A 21,267-nucleotide genomic window follows, 5' to 3' on the forward strand; every position below is an offset into this window, starting at 1 on the left:
CCAATTGAATGGGCTGTGGGCTGATGCCAGAATATAGTCTATGCGGGAGCTGGTTTTGTGGACGGCTGAGAGGAACATATATTCTTTTACATCTAGGTTGGAGTGTCTCCACAAGTCGATCAGATCGAAAGTGTGGCATATTTCCTTGACCTGGAGGCTCGCTTTAGATGGTCTACCTGTCGTTTTATGAGATTTATCGACTCTGGGGTCTATTGGTGTGTTGAGATCTGCTCCCCAGATGATCGTCATTGTGTTAGCCCTTCCCAGCTGTGCCATGACCCAGTTGAAATTGTTTGGTCCGTTCGTGTTGGGAGCATACAAGTTCACAAGGACAATTTCTTTTTCTGCCAGGAGGCCTTTCACTAGCAGGGCTCTCCCCTTAGTGTCTTTCTTCGATTCGATCAAGCTGAAATTGGCTCTCTTGTCTATTAAGATGGCAACCCCTCTAGCATATGATGAATATGATGAAAGTACCTGTGGCACCCCCAGGACCGGGACCAGTGTTGTTCCGAGGTTGGAAGGAGGTGGGTCTCCTGAAGCATGGCTACGCTGATTTTGTGTCTCCTGAGATATTGGAGGATTCTTCTGGTTTTTGCTGGTAGGTTGCCGCCTCGAATGTTCCAGGTAGCAATTTCAAGCAGTATTACCATAGGATGGGTGGATAGTTGGTGCTGGACTTGACGCGGTCGGCGGGTCTCGGCTGGAGCTTGAATATACTTGGGGATCTAATGGCTCTTATCGATATCAGAGTGGGGTTCAGTAGTGTGGACATGGTGGTTTGTGGTTGAGCATTCAATGGCGTCTTCTTGTTACTCTTGTCCCTCCCTTGCGTGGGCAACCCCCAACTGGCCCACGGTGACCCTTCCCTTATGAACAAAACAGTCAACATTGCTGCGCACAGGGCGCTAGTAGCCTTCCAAGAGGGGAGTGGGATCCCTAGTGTGTAGAACAGAGAATCTGTGGCTCTAGTTTTCAGGTGTTGGCGATGACTTGATGCTCACGCCATTTGTTGCTTATGTGGGGTGGTTTATGGTGGGTCTCTTCTCATCTGGTCTCTTCGCTGCCGTCTCCCGTTATTAGAGGCAGGTCTGTAGCTGGCTCGGTCTAGATAGTCACTGGCTTCTTCAGGTGTATTAAAAAAATGAGTTTTACCTTGTGCTGGATGCAGAGTTTTGCGGGGAAGAGCATTCAATATAGTATTTGATTGTCCTGTAGTCAGCGTTTGACGGCTGTGTATGACCTTCTTTGCGCCTGGACCGCTTGGGAGAAGTCAGTGAAGAATTGGATGTGATCACCCTCGTATTGAAGGTCTCCCTTTTCTCTCGCCGCCCTGAGTATTGCGTTGCTGTCTTTAAAATTTAGGAGCTTTGCTATAATTGGACGAGGATTTGTTCCTGGAATTGGTCTGTTTTTGGGACTCTGTGCGCTCTTTCGATAACAAACAACTGAGAGAGGGACTCAGCTCCAAATAGATCCATGCAGATCTTTTCCACATGCTCTTTCATTTTAATCTGAAGCTGTTGCTCTCTGACCCCGACAATTCTAATGTTATTTCTACGAGAGCATCCCTCTAAGTCTTCGTTTTTGGCGCACACAGCTTTCATCTGGGACTCCAGCGAAGACACCCTGGAGGTGAAGGACGTTGCACCATCATCAAGGTCCGATATGCGCTGTTCCACTGCATCCAGTCTGTCTGCTTGTTTGTCCAGCCGATGCTGGAGTTGGTCGACCTTCGAGGACAGTGTGTCTAATTTGCTACCTAGGCCCCCGATTCCAGCTTTCAGCTCTAGCAAGATCTCTCTGATGTCAAAGTCCAGCGATTATTCTTCCGCCTGGGGGGCTTCTTGTGTAGGTGACGGTGGTCTCCTATTGGGATTAGTTGGTTTGGCGGAAGAGCTGGCTTCAAAATTTAGTTTCCTTTGGGACTTGTCTGTTTTCCCCATAATCAACCCTGAGGTGGTCGTTGCTTGGGTGCCGACTACGTACGATGCTGAGGGTAGTGGCTAGGCGTGGCCACCAGTGTATTGCGGTTACACCAGTGTTGTATGCAGGTTGTGAGGACTGGTTTCTCGGTCTTGCGTGGTTTGATTAGCCTGTACTTCCGATAGGCCTGTGGGTTTGCGCAGGACCCCCTCCGCGGGCGGCGTGGAGTCAAAGTTCTGGGGGCAGCTGACTCTAGAGCTGTCCGTATTCAAAGTGTCACTGTCTGAGTGTTTAGGGTAGTTTGATTGGCCATGTCAATGGCAAGTATTTATGTAGGCCTGTTGAGGTTTCAGTGAGGCGAGGCCTTCAGGTTCTTGAGGGGGTCTTGGGTGCCTGAGAGTGTTGTTCTCTGCCTATGCACGGGCTGTTGTCCTGCGACCTTGTTTGGTAGGCAGGAGGCTCAGGTGGATCTGTGCTGGTTCGTCCGGGGGCAGAGGCCGCCTCTTCTATCTGTATAAGGATTGATCCGTTTGTGAGGCAGTTGTTCCGTGCTTTTCTTTACTGGGTTATGGTCATGTGGTCCAGTAGTGCTGTTGGCCATGTATATCAAGCAGGGTAGAGGGGGTTGCTGTATGGTTCATATAGTGTTGGCGGTATTGGCGTTGTGCTATTCTGGGGACCTGCGTAAGGTGCCTCAGCCACGTGGAGCGGATCCGCTCCGAGTGTGCTGTGGAGCGTCCCTGTTGTCTCGCGCAACTGCTAGTCTTATGCGAAGCAGGCCAGAGCGCCGAGGGGCTGGGCGCAGCAGGCGGCGATTCGGCGGCAGTACGTTTAGTTGTCCGGGGAGCTCCGCACGTCTTGGAGAGAGTGCCAGACCCAAGCGGGCGGGGTGGGCACTCCACCTCCACTGTGTTGTTCGTGAGGTGTTTGTGGCGGCTGTGGTCCGCCGCGCAGGGGCCCGCTGGGGACCCATGTGTGATGACTCCACCAGGGGTCCACTGCGGTAGTGAGTAGCCGCTATTGCTTGGGGCGTGACCGTCTAGGGGCTGTGTCGGCCTCGGAGCGCTTCTACCTTGGCTTCTTCTGGGGCTGGTTCAGGCACAGCTACGCCGACTCCCCACTTTGCGAGGGGCTGATGGGCGGGATCCACCGCAGGAAGCCGGATCGTTCGTGCACCTTCAGGTGCCTGGGCCGCCCTCGCTTCTTGGGCTTATGACGAGCTGCTCTCGCCTCTCGCAGCTTCTCCTGTCCAGCGTGCGTCTCAGCCCACGGCCGTGTCTTTTCTTTTGGCTGTTGGTTACGCCGGCTACGCGGTCCACTCCGGCAGGCGCCCCAGCGGACCGCGGGTGAGTAGGCCTCTGTCGGCTGAGCTTCTGGTTCGCAGATCTTGGGACCACAGCCATTTTAGGTTCTATGTGGACAGCAGGGTTTCCCACGAGCTTCAGGCAGCAACCGGCGGGCGAAAAGGATGCCACAGAGTTTAGATGTTTCAGGATTGATTGGGAGCTGCACAGAGCTCTTTAGGGAGCCGCCATCTTGGTCAGCTCTCTAGCGCCCTCTAAGATTGCACAAAGCATGACAACACATCAGGTGGCCTAGCAGCAAGTCAAGAAAAAATGCCTAACCTTCAGACACAACCCTCAAACCAAAAAAACACAGCAAATGCAACATCACCCATTTTCAAATTTCCTAGATCAAGGGAAAAAAGCCTAACTCTCAAAACACACAGCAAATGTAAAAACACCCAGATTCGAATTTCCTAGATCAAGGGAAAAAAGCCTAAATCTCAAAACAGACAGCAAATGCAAAAACACCCAGATCCGAATTTAAAAAATCGAGGGGAAGCCTACATCTCAAAAAAACTCAGCACATGCAAATCCACCCAGATGCGGGATTCCTGGATAGAAGCCTGACAGCCAAAGTGGCTAACTCAGAAAGAGGCCTAAATGCCCGATATGGATAACATACACTATGGGTGACGTTTTTCTAACAGTAGTAATAGGGGCGGTGGGAGGGCTGGAAGGCGGGCGGGTTTAGACAACGGGGAAGTCGATATGGATGGAAGGGGATTCTGGAGGGAGGCGCGGGAGAGTGCGGGGCTACGTAATTTTACTTTTAAAAGAAGAATTTGGGCCAAGGATTAAACAAGGGCACTCGGGATATCACTTACCCATCTAGGCTGCAGCATCTTCAATGCTATGTTGTCCATAAAGTTGTAAGCAATATATTAATTAGTTGAGGCGAAAAGATAGTTTAGCTTTACATTTTAGATCACATTGGTGTTTGCAGACGTTTGTCCCTATTGTTGTAGCAGAAGCAGAACTGATTGTGTAATTTCAGGATTGGAGCATAGCTTTCTGGTCTCATTATAGATACCTGATGAAGGGCATACTTTGTTAGAAGTCAGCATGTCACATGAAAGGCATGCTTTATAAATAATTTGGCACTGATTTGTTTGGAAGTGAACATTCCATCCATGGATCTGACATAACACCGCTGATGCTTTATTGCATTACAAGATGCAGAAGATGAGAAATCCTCAGCTACTGGTGGATAAGTAGATGGCAGAGTTTCAAGGTCCTCTTTAGAAGCTGGGGGAACAAGTCATCACCTTCAGGCAAATAATTGCAGCACAAATGAGAGTGTTGTATAAAACAGGTTTCCATTCTATATTTTTTTCATAGTTGTTTATGATTGGCTAGTTTTTTTTCTCAATTCTTCTGTCGCGTATCTAAAGCATTTGCTGGGTGAGGAAATTGTCAGCATAGCTAGTAACAAGCCATCAGCTATTTCATTGTTCATCAAACTGTAATTTTGACCACGGTTGGTCAGCCAATACCCTTATTAGGTGGATCCTTGGAGGTTGGTGTACGATAAGTAGAGGCAGCGGCCTGATGCCAGGAGGCCACTTGATCTCAGTAAATTCACTGCAATATATTTTCTGTTTTACCTTGCTTATGCAAGTGGAAATGCAGCTTTGTATTCTTTTTTTAGGTTGCTTGTTCAATTGCATTTTTTCATGACTTTTCTTTAGTGCCCAGATCCAAGTCCATGCCATAGGTGTTTGTCAGTTTTCTGATTTACACATTAAGGGACTGTTAGTCTTGATGGGTTTACCCTAATCCAAGACTCATCAGATGGGAACCGAGGTAATTATCCATTCACAGTCGTCTTGCCGATGTTCAGTGGCAAAGGAGTTCTTATCAGTATGATAGTGGTGGTCCATCAATTCCCCATTATGATATGATATGGCATTTATAAAGCGCCTGTACACAAGTGTGTTTCCAGGCGTGGTAAGACAAGGAGGGGGAAACAGAGAGAGCACAAAAACAGCGATCTTCCTAGGCCTTGTGTCATTCAGATTGCGCAAGTGCAGGGCAGTGGAAGGGGAGAAGAGCCGAGGGGAAGGTGGGGGTTTGGGGGCTTGACACCCAGCTCTGAAATTCACTTTTAAGAAGGCAGACTGCAATTCTTTCCAAAAAGCAGAGATTGAGTCTGCCAGATTCACATCTCATTTTTAGATGATGGAGACATTTTATTTTATTTATTTTTATTTCATTACATGTTGGTAATTCGATAAACATCAGGGCGTGGGTCACATGTATATGCAGGACAGAAACAAAAAGGCACAAGACCTCAAGAGGTCATGAACTGCGAGCGAGATTATCCAGTGTTTATTCTAATAGGTGGGTTTTCAGACTTTTTCAAAAAGATAAAAGGTTGCTTTCAAGACGCAGGTCAAGTGGGAAAGCATTCCAAGCAAAAGAGGCCCTATAAGAGAAGGACTTTCCATTTCCTTTTATTTTCTGAGGGCAAGTTAGTAGCATCATATTACTAGATCTCAGCTTTCGATTTAGCAAATAGTCATTGATTCTTTCTTTTAGGTAGTCTGGGGTAGAGCATAAGTTATTTTATGCACATAGACTAGGGTCTTGAACAAACTTCTGGCACTGATTGTCAGCCAATGGAGTGATCTTCGATGTTCAGAGATATGCTATCCTCGTGGTACTTGATTTATGATGCGGACCACATCATTTTGTGTTGTTTGCAGAGCTTGCAGAACTTTCTTTGAAGCCCCGTCCAAACACAGCATTACAGTAATCCATCCAAGATAGGATAGTGGGTCTAGCAAGGCTGTCGCAATTTTTATCGGATACCAGGTGTCTGATTTTCCTTAGAAGCTTTAAGTAGTAATGGGAGTTTTGTATTATTTAATTTACTTGGGCTTCCGAGCTGACCGAGCAATCCAAGTAAGTGCCCGATGTTTTTACTTTCAATTGTGTTTTTATGATGTATTCGTCTAACTGAAAGTTGTCATACTTTGGATCTAATTTAGCTCTGAAGTGGTTGGAGCAGAAAATAAGCGGCTCTGTTTTAGCATCATTTAGACACATCCATTGCTTCTGCATCATTGCTCTACTATCAAAAAGACAGCATTTAGCTTGGAGCTATCCTGCACATAGTCTCCAGTCAGTTCTACCACAGTATCTTCAGCATAATTTATAAAAGTGATGTTTGTGTCTTCTAACAAGTCACACAGCAGTTTCATATATACATTGAAAAGGGCTGGTGATAGGCAGATCCCTGTGGGACTCCACAAGTAATGGGTATATAGCCCAAAGTCAAATCTCCCTAATGAATGGCAGATACTCTATCCGTCAGGAAGGAATGAATCAACTCTGTAGCTTTAGGTGAAAAATGTCCAAATCTCTCCAAGGTGGCTAATAATATATCATGATCCAATTAATCAAATGCCGCTGATAGGTCCAATATTTCCAGCATACCACATCTACCGGAATCCATCAAATCCAACATGTTCGATTGTAGATCTAATAGAGCACTATCAGTGCTGTGCTGTGTTCTAAAACCAAATTGTTTAGAATTGAGGATTTTATTTGTTTCCAAGAAATTCTGCAGTAGTCTGGCAGCTACTTTGTCCAATACTTTTAATAGAAATCAAGTATTGGTAATTGGGCGTAGATTGGCACTATCTGCAGGGCTTTTGTCTGTTTTTTTAACAACAGCGGTCACATTCACTTTTTTATTGCTCTACGTACTTTTTTGTGCTGAAAAGAGGCATTCATAAATCGGACCAGAAACGGGCCAAAGATGTTTTTATGATCAAGTATATTCTTGGAGGGAAGGCTGTCTCCTGACCAGGAGGTCGGATGCATAGAGTGCAAATATTCCATTAGTGCCACTGAATTTATATTTCTAAACAAGAAAGCTGTTTTTTCCTCCTCTAGGTTTTTCTTTAAATTGTGTTTGTGAACATCAATTGAGGTGTCAGAAGATGACAATTTGATTTTCTCATGAGCATTTAAAACTTTGTCAGAGAACACCTTTTGAACACTAATGCAGTCCTCCTTTAATGGGGCAAGAGAGTTTTTTTGTTGGTGTGGGTTTTCAGTTTTCTTTAGAATACTGAATAGTTGCTTGGCTTCATTTTTAGCATTTGTTATTTAATGCTCAAAGAACTTTTTCTTTGTGTCTACTATTGCACATTTAAAGATGTTCTTATGTTCTTTCCAAGCTAGTTTAGATTAATCTTTATTTGTTTTATGCCACAGGCGTTCAGCTTGCCTTTTGACTTTCCTTAATTCCTTTAGTTCATTATTGAGCCAGTCATTGTGTTGGGTCTTTTCTCTAAAAACAGATGTTTTGAGTGGAGCCACCTGAAACAACATTTGGTTCATGTAAACTGTATGGATGTTTACTAAGGTTTCAGGAACGTTTTCATCCAAGGTATTTTCCATCACTAGAGTAATCCTTTTACTCAAGTCTGACAGAGCGATTTTCTTAAAATTTCGGGTTTGGATTTTCTTAACAGGTGCCTGGTTTTCTTACAGTTTTTTGTTTATGAAGAACTTGGAATTGCATAGTACAAGGGTCTGACCAAATGCAAGTGTTTGTCTCACCAATCTCTACTTGGAGGTTTCTGCATGCACCCCAATCCAGGATCTTGCCTTTAGAATGTGTGGGCTCGTTGTTGATAATAAAGAAATCTGTATTTCTAAGATTGCGATCTAACAAGATTACATCCTTGTCTGCTTTGTCCTGAAACCAACGATTAAAATCTCCCAACAACAAGATTGCACTTCCAGGCTAATTTAGAGGGTGCAAGATCTGTATTAATTCACCATTCAAATCTGGCATGTTCTTGGGTGGTCGACATAATAAAATTACATTGATGCAATTCGTTGCATCTAATTTTAACTTAAGGTGTAAAATGTTATTTGGACCTTATAAAATCGTAACTCTTCTTTCATAATGATCGCCACCCTCACCTTTCATATTTGGACATTATGCATGAAGAATTTATATTTTTCTGACACAGATAGTTATAGTGCGACAAGGTTCTTGCAGTCAAGTCTCTGTTAAACCGATCCTATCCAGATCCTAATCTAATATATAGTCATGTATGTCCAATGCCTGTGCATTCATAGATCTGGTATTTAGTAATGGGGACTTAATGCAATAATGTATTTCTGCAGCATAATTGGGTTGGGGTCATAATGAGAAAGATACACCAATGGAAATCGGATTTCTATGAATTCTACGTGAAGCCGTATGTATTATGTTGAAAGGACTCTGATTGTACCTCCTATAGAGGCTTTGCATTTGGATTGTTCAAGTTAACCTGGTCCTGCGTGAAGCAGAGTTGGGTTGTTGTTGCTAACCCCTTTGTTTTTTCTTTTACTTTACCTCATTGAGTACTTCCTTGACAGCAAAGTGTGGCAAAGTATGTGTGAGCGCTGGGACACTGGTGTATCAAGAGAGCAGTCTTGCACCTTAAGGAGCCTGCGTTCCCAGATCAGTGAAGGGTCAACACGATCACATTAGCCTGACATTGGCAGAGTCTGTCCAGATCATTTTCAGCCAGCCATGACAGGCCAGCTGATCATGCGGCATCCAGGTAGTAATGATTTGGAAGATCTTGTGCTCAGGTGCTCTTGGCATCCATGAGGAAGCTGAGAGCTGAAATATCCAGGCTCAATTTAGATAAGAGCATCGCAGAAGGTTATTGAATTGTCTAATTAGATGCAAATATATGTTACATTGCAATGGAGTGAACATTTCCAGGTAAGGGGTTGAAGATTTTATTCACAAGACTGTTCTCACTGATCTGTAAGCCATGTCTTCCCATCAGCTTCTCTCAGCCCAGAATGAGAAAACAGAACCTGTTGTACACTGGCCAAAACAGATGTTTGCTCCCTTATTGTCTGTGGCGGTCAAGTGGTTTCCTTCAAAGTTACGATTGGGAGCAAGACTTTGGGACTTCATAACATGGCGGGAGGATATTAAAGAGGTGTTTGTTATTTTTACTGCATGCCATGTGAACTGAAAGTTACTTTGGGGACATTGGTGAATTTGAAATAGCTGGTGCTTCCTTGCTTCTCTGTTCTTGGAAAATGTGCAGTTGATGTGTCCAGTGAGGGAAAATAACTTTTTTCGTTTTGCATATCCTGCTGTTGAATGGGAAAGGAAGATTTTCAAATGTGCTGTTCTGACACAATGAGGGGTAGGCATTGCTTTGCAATATTTGATATTTTCTGGGGAGTGTAGCAACAATCCGTGCTGGATTTGTGGTTGCGATTAGGAGTATCTCCTGCTGTCTTTTGGGGCCTTGACAAGCTTGGTCTGGCAATTTCCTGTCTTCAGACCCCTGTCTGGGTGTATCTCACACCCTCCTCACCATAACCAAAAGTGGTATTTCCACCGAAAGCAATGGGCTGGGTCTTTTTTATATGTGGGAGTTGTGCAGGGAGGACTCTCCAGCCATCTGTCTGGATCATGGTGAGTATGGCAGGACTCTCAGGATCCTCGTCATGCTGCCTTCAGAGGATGCATTTTGGGCTGGCAGCTTCCCCGTCACCCAAAGTTTCCTGGTCCTGTGCAATTGGTCCATCTAATTTGGCTTTGTCACACCACCCTCACTCACAAGGGGCAAACCATTCTGGTAACTCCAATGTGTATCATACCCAAGTCCAGTGCTTGTATCATTTCCATGTGGACTAGTACCTATGGAGATTTTGATAGCTGTTGTGTCGATTCGAGGGAGAGCAACCTTTGACTGGCTACCTAGGGTGCAGAAGCACCTTAGTAATCCCTTCAGTGTTCAACCTACCAGTTGCCTTCACAGGTGTATTCTAGTGTTGGACTTGACTAGGATCTTAGGCTGTGTCCCTGTGCTCGTAGAAACAGCAGGCACCTCAGAGTGCACCCTGGCACCATCAAGCATAAGTGAAACTTTGAGGAAGACCCTGTAGGCTTACCTCAAAGAAACTCAAGGGATTTAGGCCTTGGAGGTCTTTAAGATGAAGCCACTCAGTTAGGTACAGAATATTTCTAGGCCTAATTGAAAACCTAATAAAATCAGTACCACTACTTTAACAATACATTTCATTAAAAAACTGTGTATGAACTTCAATGATTGACGGATATGAATCTGAACGAGAGATTATGGCCACATAGACCAAAGATGTTAACCAACGGCTCACCGTCCACTGTAGAAAGCTATGCTAAGGAGCCGTATTAGCTGTAAAGAACATCCTGCAGCAATGTGGGGAACTAATCATATGGATATTGCATGAAATTAATACAAATGTGTTAAGAAACAATGCCATTCTATGTGTTGCATTGATAGAGAGACTTCGGGTCTGGTTTACAAATATGTTTTAACATGGGAAAGTCCCATTCAAAACTTATGTGTAAATCAGGCCCTTGAGTGTCATTGTCAAACAGTTGTGACTTGGAAACCTTTCCTCACTTTGTTTGTTTCCTTCTACAATCACGGGTTCCAGTTCTAACTGGTCCGTGACTCGGAAAGCCTTCCCTCAATTTTCAGGATTGTGATATCTCTGGAAGCCAAATTCAACCGATTGGGTAAAGATGTCCAAGAGCAAATGTTTTCTAACTGAATCTGCTTACATCTTCCAAATGGCTGAGAAAATGCAAAAATGATTAGCAAGACAAGAAGCATGTTGCAAAGGGACCGAAACCAAAGCATTAACTTCAGAAAACTGAACTGACAAAACTCAAGCAGTGTCACTTGACGTTTATCATCAATGACATAAGACATAAGAACAGATCATGAGATATCCAAGAAGCTGGCAGAGGAAGCTGAACGGAACAACATATGCAGGAACCACACGCAATACTAAGACCTTACGGGGCGAGCAATGGAAGAAAGGGATTGAGGTGCAAGAGTCAGGTGATGCTTAGTGAGCTGGACCCTATGACCACACATACCTGTTAGGCTCCCCTTCCTGATTTCTTTGTTTGCCGTGAAATGAATATTGCAGCCTGTTCAATTTATAAGGCTGGAGGAACGGGGATTGGGTGCAGCACAAACTACTAATAGTGAGTACAGTTTGAGTACTCACTGTATGAGTACCTTACGCTGTGGCTCTGAGAAGCCTGGTAGCACTGTATTACAATTTGGATCTATGCACAAAAAAGGAGAGGCTGTCACTGCATGTCTCTAGAGTAAGTGTGTGTGGTCTTGGCGGTGCCCAGTGGAGCATGAGAGTCAATAAATAGAGGAGATGTTTTAAATTTAAACAAAATTAAAATACTTTTCTCATGGTTTGAACTCACCCACAGATGAAAGGCTGGCACTTTTCCTATCGTCATTATGTGCTGACTGGGAGACAGAAGGATCCACGTTATCTGGTAGCACATCTCTAGGAATTAAAAGAGTTAGAGATTAAATCCTGATCCATTAATTTAAAGTTATGAAGTCCTGTTGGGTGGGGCATGGGGTCCGTGGATCATTTGGGCTTGGGTACCTTTGTGTGTCAGCATGTCTGTGTCCTGTAATGTCACTGAGGGGATCTAGTGACAATCCAGAGCAAATGCCAACCCCACAGACAGCAAGATGCAAGAAAGGAGCATGATTGTATGCCCATAGCTGATTTGCATTGCATGTCTGAGAGGGCCCATTTGAATTGATTAGCAGAAACGTTATCCTCTGGAATTGAATCTCCTTTGTATCAAAGAAGCCACTCTGTTTCTCTCTTAAATCCATTGACATTGAACAGTTATAAAATCATAGGACAAAAGGTACTCACGTTCCTTCTCATTCCCGATCACATGGCAATACCGCAGCGTTTCTCAAATTGAACGGAGATGGGGCACTAGACTGGTTCGCCAGATCGACGCCTCCTCTCCCGTACTCAGAAATACAGGGACGTTAAGAATCTGTGTGAAGGGGTCGGATACTATAGCAGTGACAGGGATGGGTGAGACTATGGCCATACCTTTGTTTCTGGCTTTACTTTGTGGCTGTGAATTGGGATTTTAGTCACTTTACCTTAAGGTCTTGGAGAACATTTGTAACTACTGGTTACAAACTTTTCTGTTTGGTTAATCTCCCATTCGGTTGATTTCTACGGCTAAGCGCATTCCGTTTTTACTTTACAGGAAGTTGTGAGATCTGTTGTAGATTTAAGTACGTGGACTCATCTTGCTTTGACCACCAGTTTGTGTAGGTGAAAATGTTCACATATTTGTAGATTAGATAGATTTAGTTAGAAACATGAGTATCACACAACATAGTTGACATATCTGTGTCCTTTAATTTACAGAGAATAGAACAAATACATATTGACTCTACAGACTAAAGTTTGGTGAACATATGCCTGACACCCATTGGAGTTGTATTGTGAAGAATCACTATGTAAAAAATCGTTATGAAATGATGATATGGTTTGAGTTCCCTTGAAAAAGTATAGGTCATTACCCGAAACGCTTCGGGTGTTTGAGACTCTAAAATACTAATGGATTACTACCATTATCTCATGCCATGTTTAGTAGAATGTGAATGATTAAGGTGGATGTAGGAGAAACCTATGTTACACACTTCTTAAAAAAAACCAAAAACGTTATATAGCAAATGGTGTGTTGACATTTGAGCATGAGTTTCTTTGGACAAAAATCCCTTGTGTGAAATAATAATCTCGTTTGTGTAAAAACATTTCTGTATATCAATCAAAAAACATTTCTATGTTTAACTAAAACAACTCTTTTTTTAAGCACATTTCTGAGTGGTGAAAAATCATTGAATTGTTTGTTTTCTATATATCTGTCTAGACACTATTTTAGGAATTTGTTTGAGTTTCCTTAAGTACCTAAAGGGAATGTATTCCACCAATCGAGTGCATTTGGATTTCTCATTATGATAACAAATCCACATGTGAAAAATAGATCCACGCTGACATTTGAATTAAATACATGAATCCTATCCCTACTTTTTCTTTATGTGGAATGCTCCCGATCCATTCTCCTTCTACAAAACTCATAATGAAGATATTCCAATCTGGTAATATTCATTACACCTAGCACTATTCTTATTCATCAAATGCTCTATCGACCCCGTGCCTTCATTACAGCAATTATTTCAAATACCTTTTTCTTTTTAATTCCGTCCCTTAACCTGGGAGCATAAGACTCCCAGTACCTATAACAATAATGAGTCATTCATGAAGTGCTTTTTTTATCCAAAGTGCTTTGCATAGAACGTATGCATATATATTATTACCCAATTGAAATTGGTACTCACTTTATCAACTTCAGAAGGATGAAAGGCTGAGTCGACCTTGCTGGGATTTTAACCTGCGACCTACAGATCAAACCCGCATCACAGCAACAAGTGCTTAACCTGCTGAGACATCTTACAAGCTATGCACTCGTTGTTTAACTTAGCACCTTATGGACCTATACATCCCACATTGTGTGGGTGCAGAGGTTCGCAAGTACTATGACAAGGAACCAGAAATGATGAAGATTGCAAGTATGTAATCCCTGCATTTCCTCCATATCCCTCTTCCTCGTCCCAGTACCTTCTCAGTGAGGAATTCCCAAATTCTATATGGCTGGGTCTAATAATGTCTCAGACCACTGGATGCTGCAAACACATCATGCTACCATCTGTATTTGTAGTATACCATAACTTTCACATTTCATTTTCAGCAGGCCCCCCCATACCAAAGGTCTTGGTATTCTGACCCAGAAAGTTCCAGTGATAGTGATATAGAGTAGTATGGGGCCAACGCATGTAGTCTCAAAAAACATTTCTTGGATAGGGATCCCTTGCCCTTTTGCCCAGGGCTTAGATATTCCTTTGGTTGAACATCCTTGAATAGCAGCTGGGAGAGTATGCCCTGCCAATTCATAAGCATCTGTGATGGTTCCACAAATCCATCTGCTATTCGAAGGTAATGATGCCATCCTACCTGGATCAGATCCCTGAAGGTGATGAATAGGTCGTCAAAATGGCAAAATAACTCAGTCCTATCTAAATAAGTGAAGGCTGGCCTCTTTACATCCAACAGATGCTACTTTTGTTCCTCTGGGGAAGAAGGATTCTGAAAGAAGGCTGGAAGGACCACTTTCTCACTTCCTGAGACTGATGAAATGTTGTCAGGACGTTGGGTAGAAAACCTGAATCACAGCATAGTACGAGAGCATCTGTGAGAATCTGGAGAAACAGGGGTTTACGCAAAAGACCCAAGAGAGTGGCAGAGAGGGACCCGCGAGATTCAGTGCAAGGACTGATAGATTGGGTTGGTGTGGTTGGGCTGCAAGTGAGAGCAGTAGTGGGAACCTGCCAAGTTGTACAGTGAGTAAGTTATGCAAAGGAGGGTTGTTTGCAATCACACTGCATGCACAAACAATAGTTTAATCAATTGATTTGCAATTTTAATCAGAAAGTGATGCAGCCTGACACGTGTTTCGAGCGAAAGGCTCTCCTACTTAGGCTTGGAATCATGAACTCCCGGTACAGGTCACCATATAATGGTGAAAAATTTGATTAAGTGTTGTAACAAGTCACAGGCTCCACTATATTAATGCTGTTGCAAAGCAGTCATTTTAGTGAAAGTTTAGAGTCAGCGTTTCCGCTACAGGTAAGAAACTGGCTCCATTTTCTTATCTGTAGCGGAAACGCTGACTCTAAAGTTTACACAAGACGGCAACAATTTCTCATCATTTGTGGGCTGAAAGTTACAGCTAACAGAAAGACTACTTTCATGGTCAGATATTCCAGACTAACAGTATCCAAAGGTTCAAATGGAAGACTGTGAAGAGCCTAAAAAACAGAGTTACATCCCAGGCTGTTACTCCTTTCAGAGCGGATGAACATGAGTGTGAGAAGCTCCTGAGAATGTTATTAAACCCCAGATTTCCCTGGAGTCTTGGATAGCAGGCTATTGAGCTCTTAAGGGCGAGGCGGTCAACCCTAACTCAAAACCTTCTTGTAAGACTGAAGTCTCAGAGGGACTGGGAAATGCACATGAAGCGTATTGTGCTTTTCACAAACTTGAGCATTATTTTCAATGTTTATCCTAGGTGTTTTGTATAGGGGGCCTCCTGGAATTTTGGTCAATAGCTGCTAGCTGAGGGAAAACTGCTCCAGCCACTTTCTCCAGCTCCCCTCCCCTCCCCCCCCATTGATACACTATGCCGCACCTGGTTCCTGTGGTGTTTAAGACTTGTTATGGAGAACCTGTTAATGGGAATTTGGGAGTGGTCACCAGACCCAGAAAAAGTGGAAAACAGGATCCTTTGGCTACAATGGATCCACTGAAATGATGCTGATTGCAAATCCCTGAATTTCATCAACACTATGGGCAGAAAGGATACAGCCACTTGGCAATTGTGTCATCCTTGCATCTACCTCCTGGCATTGGTATCTGGAAAACAACCTGGGCACCTTGGCATTGAAAGGATAGGCAAGCGAATCCATTGCCAGACACTGGAACCTTCCATATATTTATTGGAATCTGACTGTGTTCAGTTCCGAGAAAGATGAGCCTGGATATTGTCCACTCCCCTGATATGAATGTCCCTGAAAGGCAATAGAGTGCACTCTGCCCGATCCCTTATCAGCCCCCCTACTAGGTTCAGGTGGCGTGAGTTTGGACCCAAGTGCAGGTTTACATTCATCATGGTTGTGGTATTGTCTGTTGCTACCACTGTTGCTTTCACTTGAAAGATAACAGAAAAGGCTAGTAGAGCCCTGTATATGGCCAACAGTTCCCTCCAATTGGAGGACTTGGCTGATTCCTGTTGCAACCATCTGCCCTGTACCTGCAGATCCGCATGGGTTGCTCCCCAACCCAGGCTGCTAGCATTCCTCATAATCATGGTGTCAGAGGGCCAAGAGAGTGAAAACCTCATTAATAGATGTTTCTTGCATTGGAGTCTGCTCCCCAGATCCTCCAATATGGATACTGTGCCTCCATGTCATGTGACTCAGGATCCGAGAACCAGAGGAGATGGTCCACTAATGGCTTTCGTATGAAGCCTTGTACCACAAAGAGACACTGGAGGCCATGTCTCGGGAGGACAGCTCAGCAGCAACGTGCTCGCATTGGAAGCAAGACGACACGGAGCAACACAGGCTCAATCCCCGGGTCTGCACTTAAAACCTCTGGGTATTAGGCACGTTATGAATAGCCTATCATATCATATATGGTTTATAGTGATAATGGAGAAATCAATAATGTCGAAAGTCATTTTTTAGAAAATAAAATGTCGAATTTATTTTTCAATACTTTTTTTTGTTTTAAATGGGGGGTCCCCCCCAAGCACCCCTTTTTTTTATTTTTTTTATTTTACCCATTTTTTATACTTACCAAAGCCAAAAAATACATATAAATAAAAAATAATACATTCAACATTTTTTTTTTCAACATTATTTTTTCTACATTTTTGTTATTCGACATTATTTTTTCTAAATTATGACTGACCACCATCATATATAATATCATGTGGTGTCTTGCCATAATCTGGCAGCTCCAAAGGGTAGATATCAACAGTCGGAAATCTGTCTGCACATTCCTCCAGCAGCAGCAGTCACCCTTGGTGTCCAAAATCGGACATACATGAATTTTAGATCCTGTGATGGACTGAGGTGTGGCTTGTCCCAATAATACAAATGTGCCATTGCTGCCAGTGTTCTGCATGTTATCTCAAGATATTCTGATAATCAGTGACTCAATAAGTAGCCAATGGTCCAGATGCGGAAAGATAAATATACTCTCCCTATGGGCTCCATTTCCTCTGTGAATACTAGAGGTGTTGTCATCAGTCCGAAAGGCAGGATTTTGCACTGAAAATGGCATTAAGCTACTGCAAGCCCCATGCACCTCTGTTGGAAAGAGTGGACTGATGAGTGAAACTATGCACCCTTGAGTTTAAGCAATGCAAGGAAATCATGTTCCTTGATCATTCGTTTTATTTGTGAAAGGTCTTCACCTTGAACTTACTGGACGTCACACATGCATTTATCCTCTTCAGATCCAACATCTCACACAATATTTCCCAATCAGCTTCAGGGTCAGGAAGATAACTTAACAGGACTCAAAATCCTTCTTCTTAGGTACCCACAAGATTGCATTCTTTTTCCATAGATCTTGGATTCCTATGTTGGATGCCAGATGTTTTACCTTGCTCTTGAGAACCTGGGCGATGCTCTGGCCGAATGGTGCTGGTACTTCTGAGCATCCTAAAACTGTTCACCCAGGCATCTGATGATGTTGTCTTCCATGTGCAGAAGAACCACAGGGTTGTCACCCCATTGGCCTGACATCAGGACTTCTGGCTGCTCCCTGGAAGAAAATGGTTTCCCAGATTCCTGTTGCGACCTCTATTTTGATTTATATGCTTGACCAAAAACGGATGTGCCCTTTAAACACTTTGTGCCCTCTGACCTCCAATCAGTCTTCAAACAAAAGATGATGCTCAAAAGGAAATCTGATTGCTCTAGTCTTTTGATGCGAATCTGTGTGCCAGTCTCGTAAATGTAAATGCCAGTGCTCATTATGACATCTGCAGTAGCTGTGTCTGTAATACAGGCACGGCTGCCACTGGTGTCATTTTACTTTCGGCGCCCGCAAATGGGCAATTACTGGGTCCTGGTAATTGCCCCATAGGGCCTGAATGGGAATGGGGAGGTCGGATGCACCAGCACCGTTTATAACAGTGCCGGTGCATCCGACATGCTGTGCTCGCGGGTGTCGCTCTGCCTGCCAGGTACGACCTGGCGGGCAGAAAGGCACCCGCAAGCACAACTCGTAGTTTACCGGTCCGGGAACTACGGTACCGGCAAGCTTACCGGTACCGTAGTTCCAGGACCGGCAAACTTATAATGAGGCCTGCCGTCTTCCCACCAGGACCTCCACAGTTAAAATGGATGGTCTGTTAGCAGTCATGCCTGTGGCTGTAGTGTCTCTATGATGGGTGCACAATGTGTTCCCTATTCTACAGCTTTGGAAACTTCCATGAATACTCCAGTCACTGCTGTATAGGACTCATATGTGCTACTTCTAAGGGACAAATTTGTCCTGGCATCGATTTCTTCATATTAGAGTCTTCCTTCTTACCAAAGACATTTTTAATGGTGGCTTCCCCAGGGCAACATGCCAGAATGCCATCTATCTGGAGAGACGAGGTCAAGCCTTGTCCTCTCATTTTAGAGGATAAGGTTTTGCCACACATCTGGGAAGATTAATCCTGTGTGGCTCAGCCCATTCCTTCAGGATTTCCTTATTTTCTTCAGGTAACAGAGGTAATCCCAGCTTCACAGATTTACTGAACTGCTTTGGGCAAGGGTGGTCGCTTCACTCGCTCTTCTGACACTGTGGTCACTTCCTCTTGAAATCCTGTGTAATCAGTGGACTGGGATGTTGCTTTTGCAGTGGATTCCTTTTCTCGGTGCACCCCCCTTTCCTTTTTATCTCCTTAATGTGATGACGTTAATAAGGAGGAAGAGGAGAATCGAAGGTGATTGAGGCTTGCCTTTCCAATTCTTAGATCCCTTTTTTGGAATGTTCCTCTGTTACCATGGAGAAGAGGAAGTCAAACTAAATGATGAAGCCTCCCCCAAGCGTTTCCCTTTGTGAGAAGCTTCCTGGAAACAAGAAATAACAATGTTTCTCTTTTGGCAGAGTTACATATAGTGCACCCTCACTGCAGATGCACGGCTCCGCTAGAGATTCACCCTAACCCAACAAGTCGCCATTACCTTTGGATCGGCCCGGACAATATAACACCAACCATGTCCCCAGGCTTTCAGGTAAGCCAGATCACTTTGGTGAACTATCCACATGAAGGCCCCCAACTCCTCACCTCCAGCCACGCATGCATGAGCATCAGTAAATACTTACCAAAGGCGCTCGCGATCTTGCCCGTGCTTTGGCAAGCTCCGCCTCCTTGCCACTGACTCTGTCGGCCCCTGAGCATGTTTGTGCCTTAGTTGGACTTCCATGCTTCTCAAGTTCCCCGGTAAACTTTACCCATGGAGCCAGCTCCTGCACCCACCCAACATAAAGATGTTAAGTTGTACCTCAAAGTACCTCAAATTGTTGCACGGTGAAGCCCAGCAGCAAACAGGATCCCTGCCAGAAGGCAGAGAATACAAATACAAATAAACGAGTCTATCATGGATACTGGGGAATCTTATCCTACCAGTGGAAATGTGGTAGAGTTATAAAGAAAAAAGGTTTTGGGAAGGTTCTTTCTATGGGGAACTGGGCCTCCCAGAGCAAGTACTGGGACAAGGCAGAGGGATGCAGAGAAAACAATCTACTGCAACTACGCGCATCAATTTCATAAACGGCTCACATGTCATTTCCTTCTGTACAAATGATACTTCTCTGCTGTCTAAAATTATTTTAAGCAATTCTCCATGGAAGAAAAGGTCGTTTTAAAAGAATGCGTTTTCAATTGTCAATTTCAAAACGGAACCATCCAAAGGTAAACGCCCCCCAAACCTCTAACAATTCCCCCAAAAGGTCAGTAGGGGTTAACAATGCTTTACTTCGTAAGATGTTCGAGTATTGTTTTACATAAGTGCAGGAATGGATGCGGTATACCGTGGTTTCCTGTTATTGTACGGCTTTAGTACTGAAGGCAGTAAGTTCAAACTGAAAATGGGTTTCTTTTAAAGCACTGTACAGACTTATGGCAGTCCCCAGCAAATGGTGGCAGAGTGGCCGGATTGGGACACAGAAGGTCTCAGAAAAAACAAATGGCAAGGCACGACTGTGGGGAGGGATGGTGGGTGATCGTGAGAGGGATTGCAAAGTGGTGGCAGTGGAATGGGGTGAAGGTGCCAAATTAGGGGCGTGTGGGAACATTTACACAAACGGGAAGGAAAAAAACAAAACTTCCACTAACATTTGCATTTGTGGAAAATCATTTGTTCTGACTTCAAACTGCAATACTTAAGTATTTTTTATGGAAAATGTTAAAATGGTTTCCTTATAGTTTTTCGTTACATCTCCTTTCGTCATTGAATATGCATAGAATTGAGATTCAAATAGACTGTCTATGTGAAGCAGTTTTGAAGAGTAATAGGTAGTTAATATGAGAATCCCCTCCCCTGTTTCATGAGTGCTAAGCTTGCAACAGACCCATATCGGCTCCATGGCAGCCCTTCCTGAACTGTTTCTCTCCGTCTGCTTTCATCTTTCACAAAGTCTATTCTCTAATAAAGTAACATGAAAACGGCCAAAACTGTATTGATATTACCACTACCTGCTAGGAGCCCAACAGACCTCGGAAGGGGTCATTATAGATTGGAATAAGGACCCTTCTCAAACTTATGACACCAGCTATACATTGGGCCATAACTTGGTGGCAGGTCATTATCCCACGATAATGACCCCTTCCATGCTCTATAAGGGTATATTAGCACATGGCGATCGCTATTGACATCCCCTCATCCAATTAGAATGTTCAGAGTTCTGTCAAAAACTACTACTATGGACTACGTTCAGAACATTCAGTGGCGGACTTACAAAAAAGTTTAACATGGGAAAGTCTCATTGAAAACATTTGTGTGAATCAGGCCCTCTGTCTTCAAAAGTAAACAGGGAAACAACAATGCAATTTCCAGGCAAGATTTTTTTCAACAAGCCTCTTCCGCTCTGGGAGGCGATTTTTTTGCTGCAACGACCTATTGAACACTAAAAAGAGAAAGCTTCATGGGAAAATGCTTTACTTGCTTTTAGAGAAATCTTTTAATTTTACATGTCACATAATGCATGCTTACTTTTAACTTGCTACCATAACCAAGTTTGCAATTTAAGTACTTAACCTATGAAGACATCCTTTTAAATACAACATAAAAGCACGTCGAATTTACTAACTCAGTTTGTCTATTTATTTTACTCACTATTAAAGTAGCCTTTTTACTTCACCACAAAACTCCAAAACATGTTTTGCCATTAGCACCATGTGCCAATAGCCTTATAGACCTTGGGAGGGGTAGCTATGGCTTAAGATAACGACTCCGTGATAATGACCCCTCCCGCAGCAGTCTATAAGGCTATAATA

The 21,267-nt window shown here is 43.7% G+C and overlaps 1 protein-coding gene across 1 annotated transcript in view; it reads right to left on the reverse strand.

The window, feature by feature from the left end:
• The window catches only part of LOC138581100 (uncharacterized), a 604,063-nt gene that overhangs the window by 146,644 nt on the left and 436,152 nt on the right, over positions 1 to 21,267 (reverse strand). Inside the window, exon 9 of the mRNA XM_069652175.1 lies at positions 11,524 to 11,609. Coding sequence (XP_069508276.1) covers positions 11,524 to 11,609 — 86 coding nt within the window. The remainder of the gene's footprint in view (positions 1 to 11,523; positions 11,610 to 21,267) is intronic.

This window comes from Ambystoma mexicanum, chromosome 3p, assembly GCF_040938575.1.
Source record: "Ambystoma mexicanum isolate Mex_15411 chromosome 3p, UKY_AmexF1_1, whole genome shotgun sequence".
Classification (NCBI taxonomy): domain Eukaryota; kingdom Metazoa; phylum Chordata; class Amphibia; order Caudata; family Ambystomatidae; genus Ambystoma; species Ambystoma mexicanum.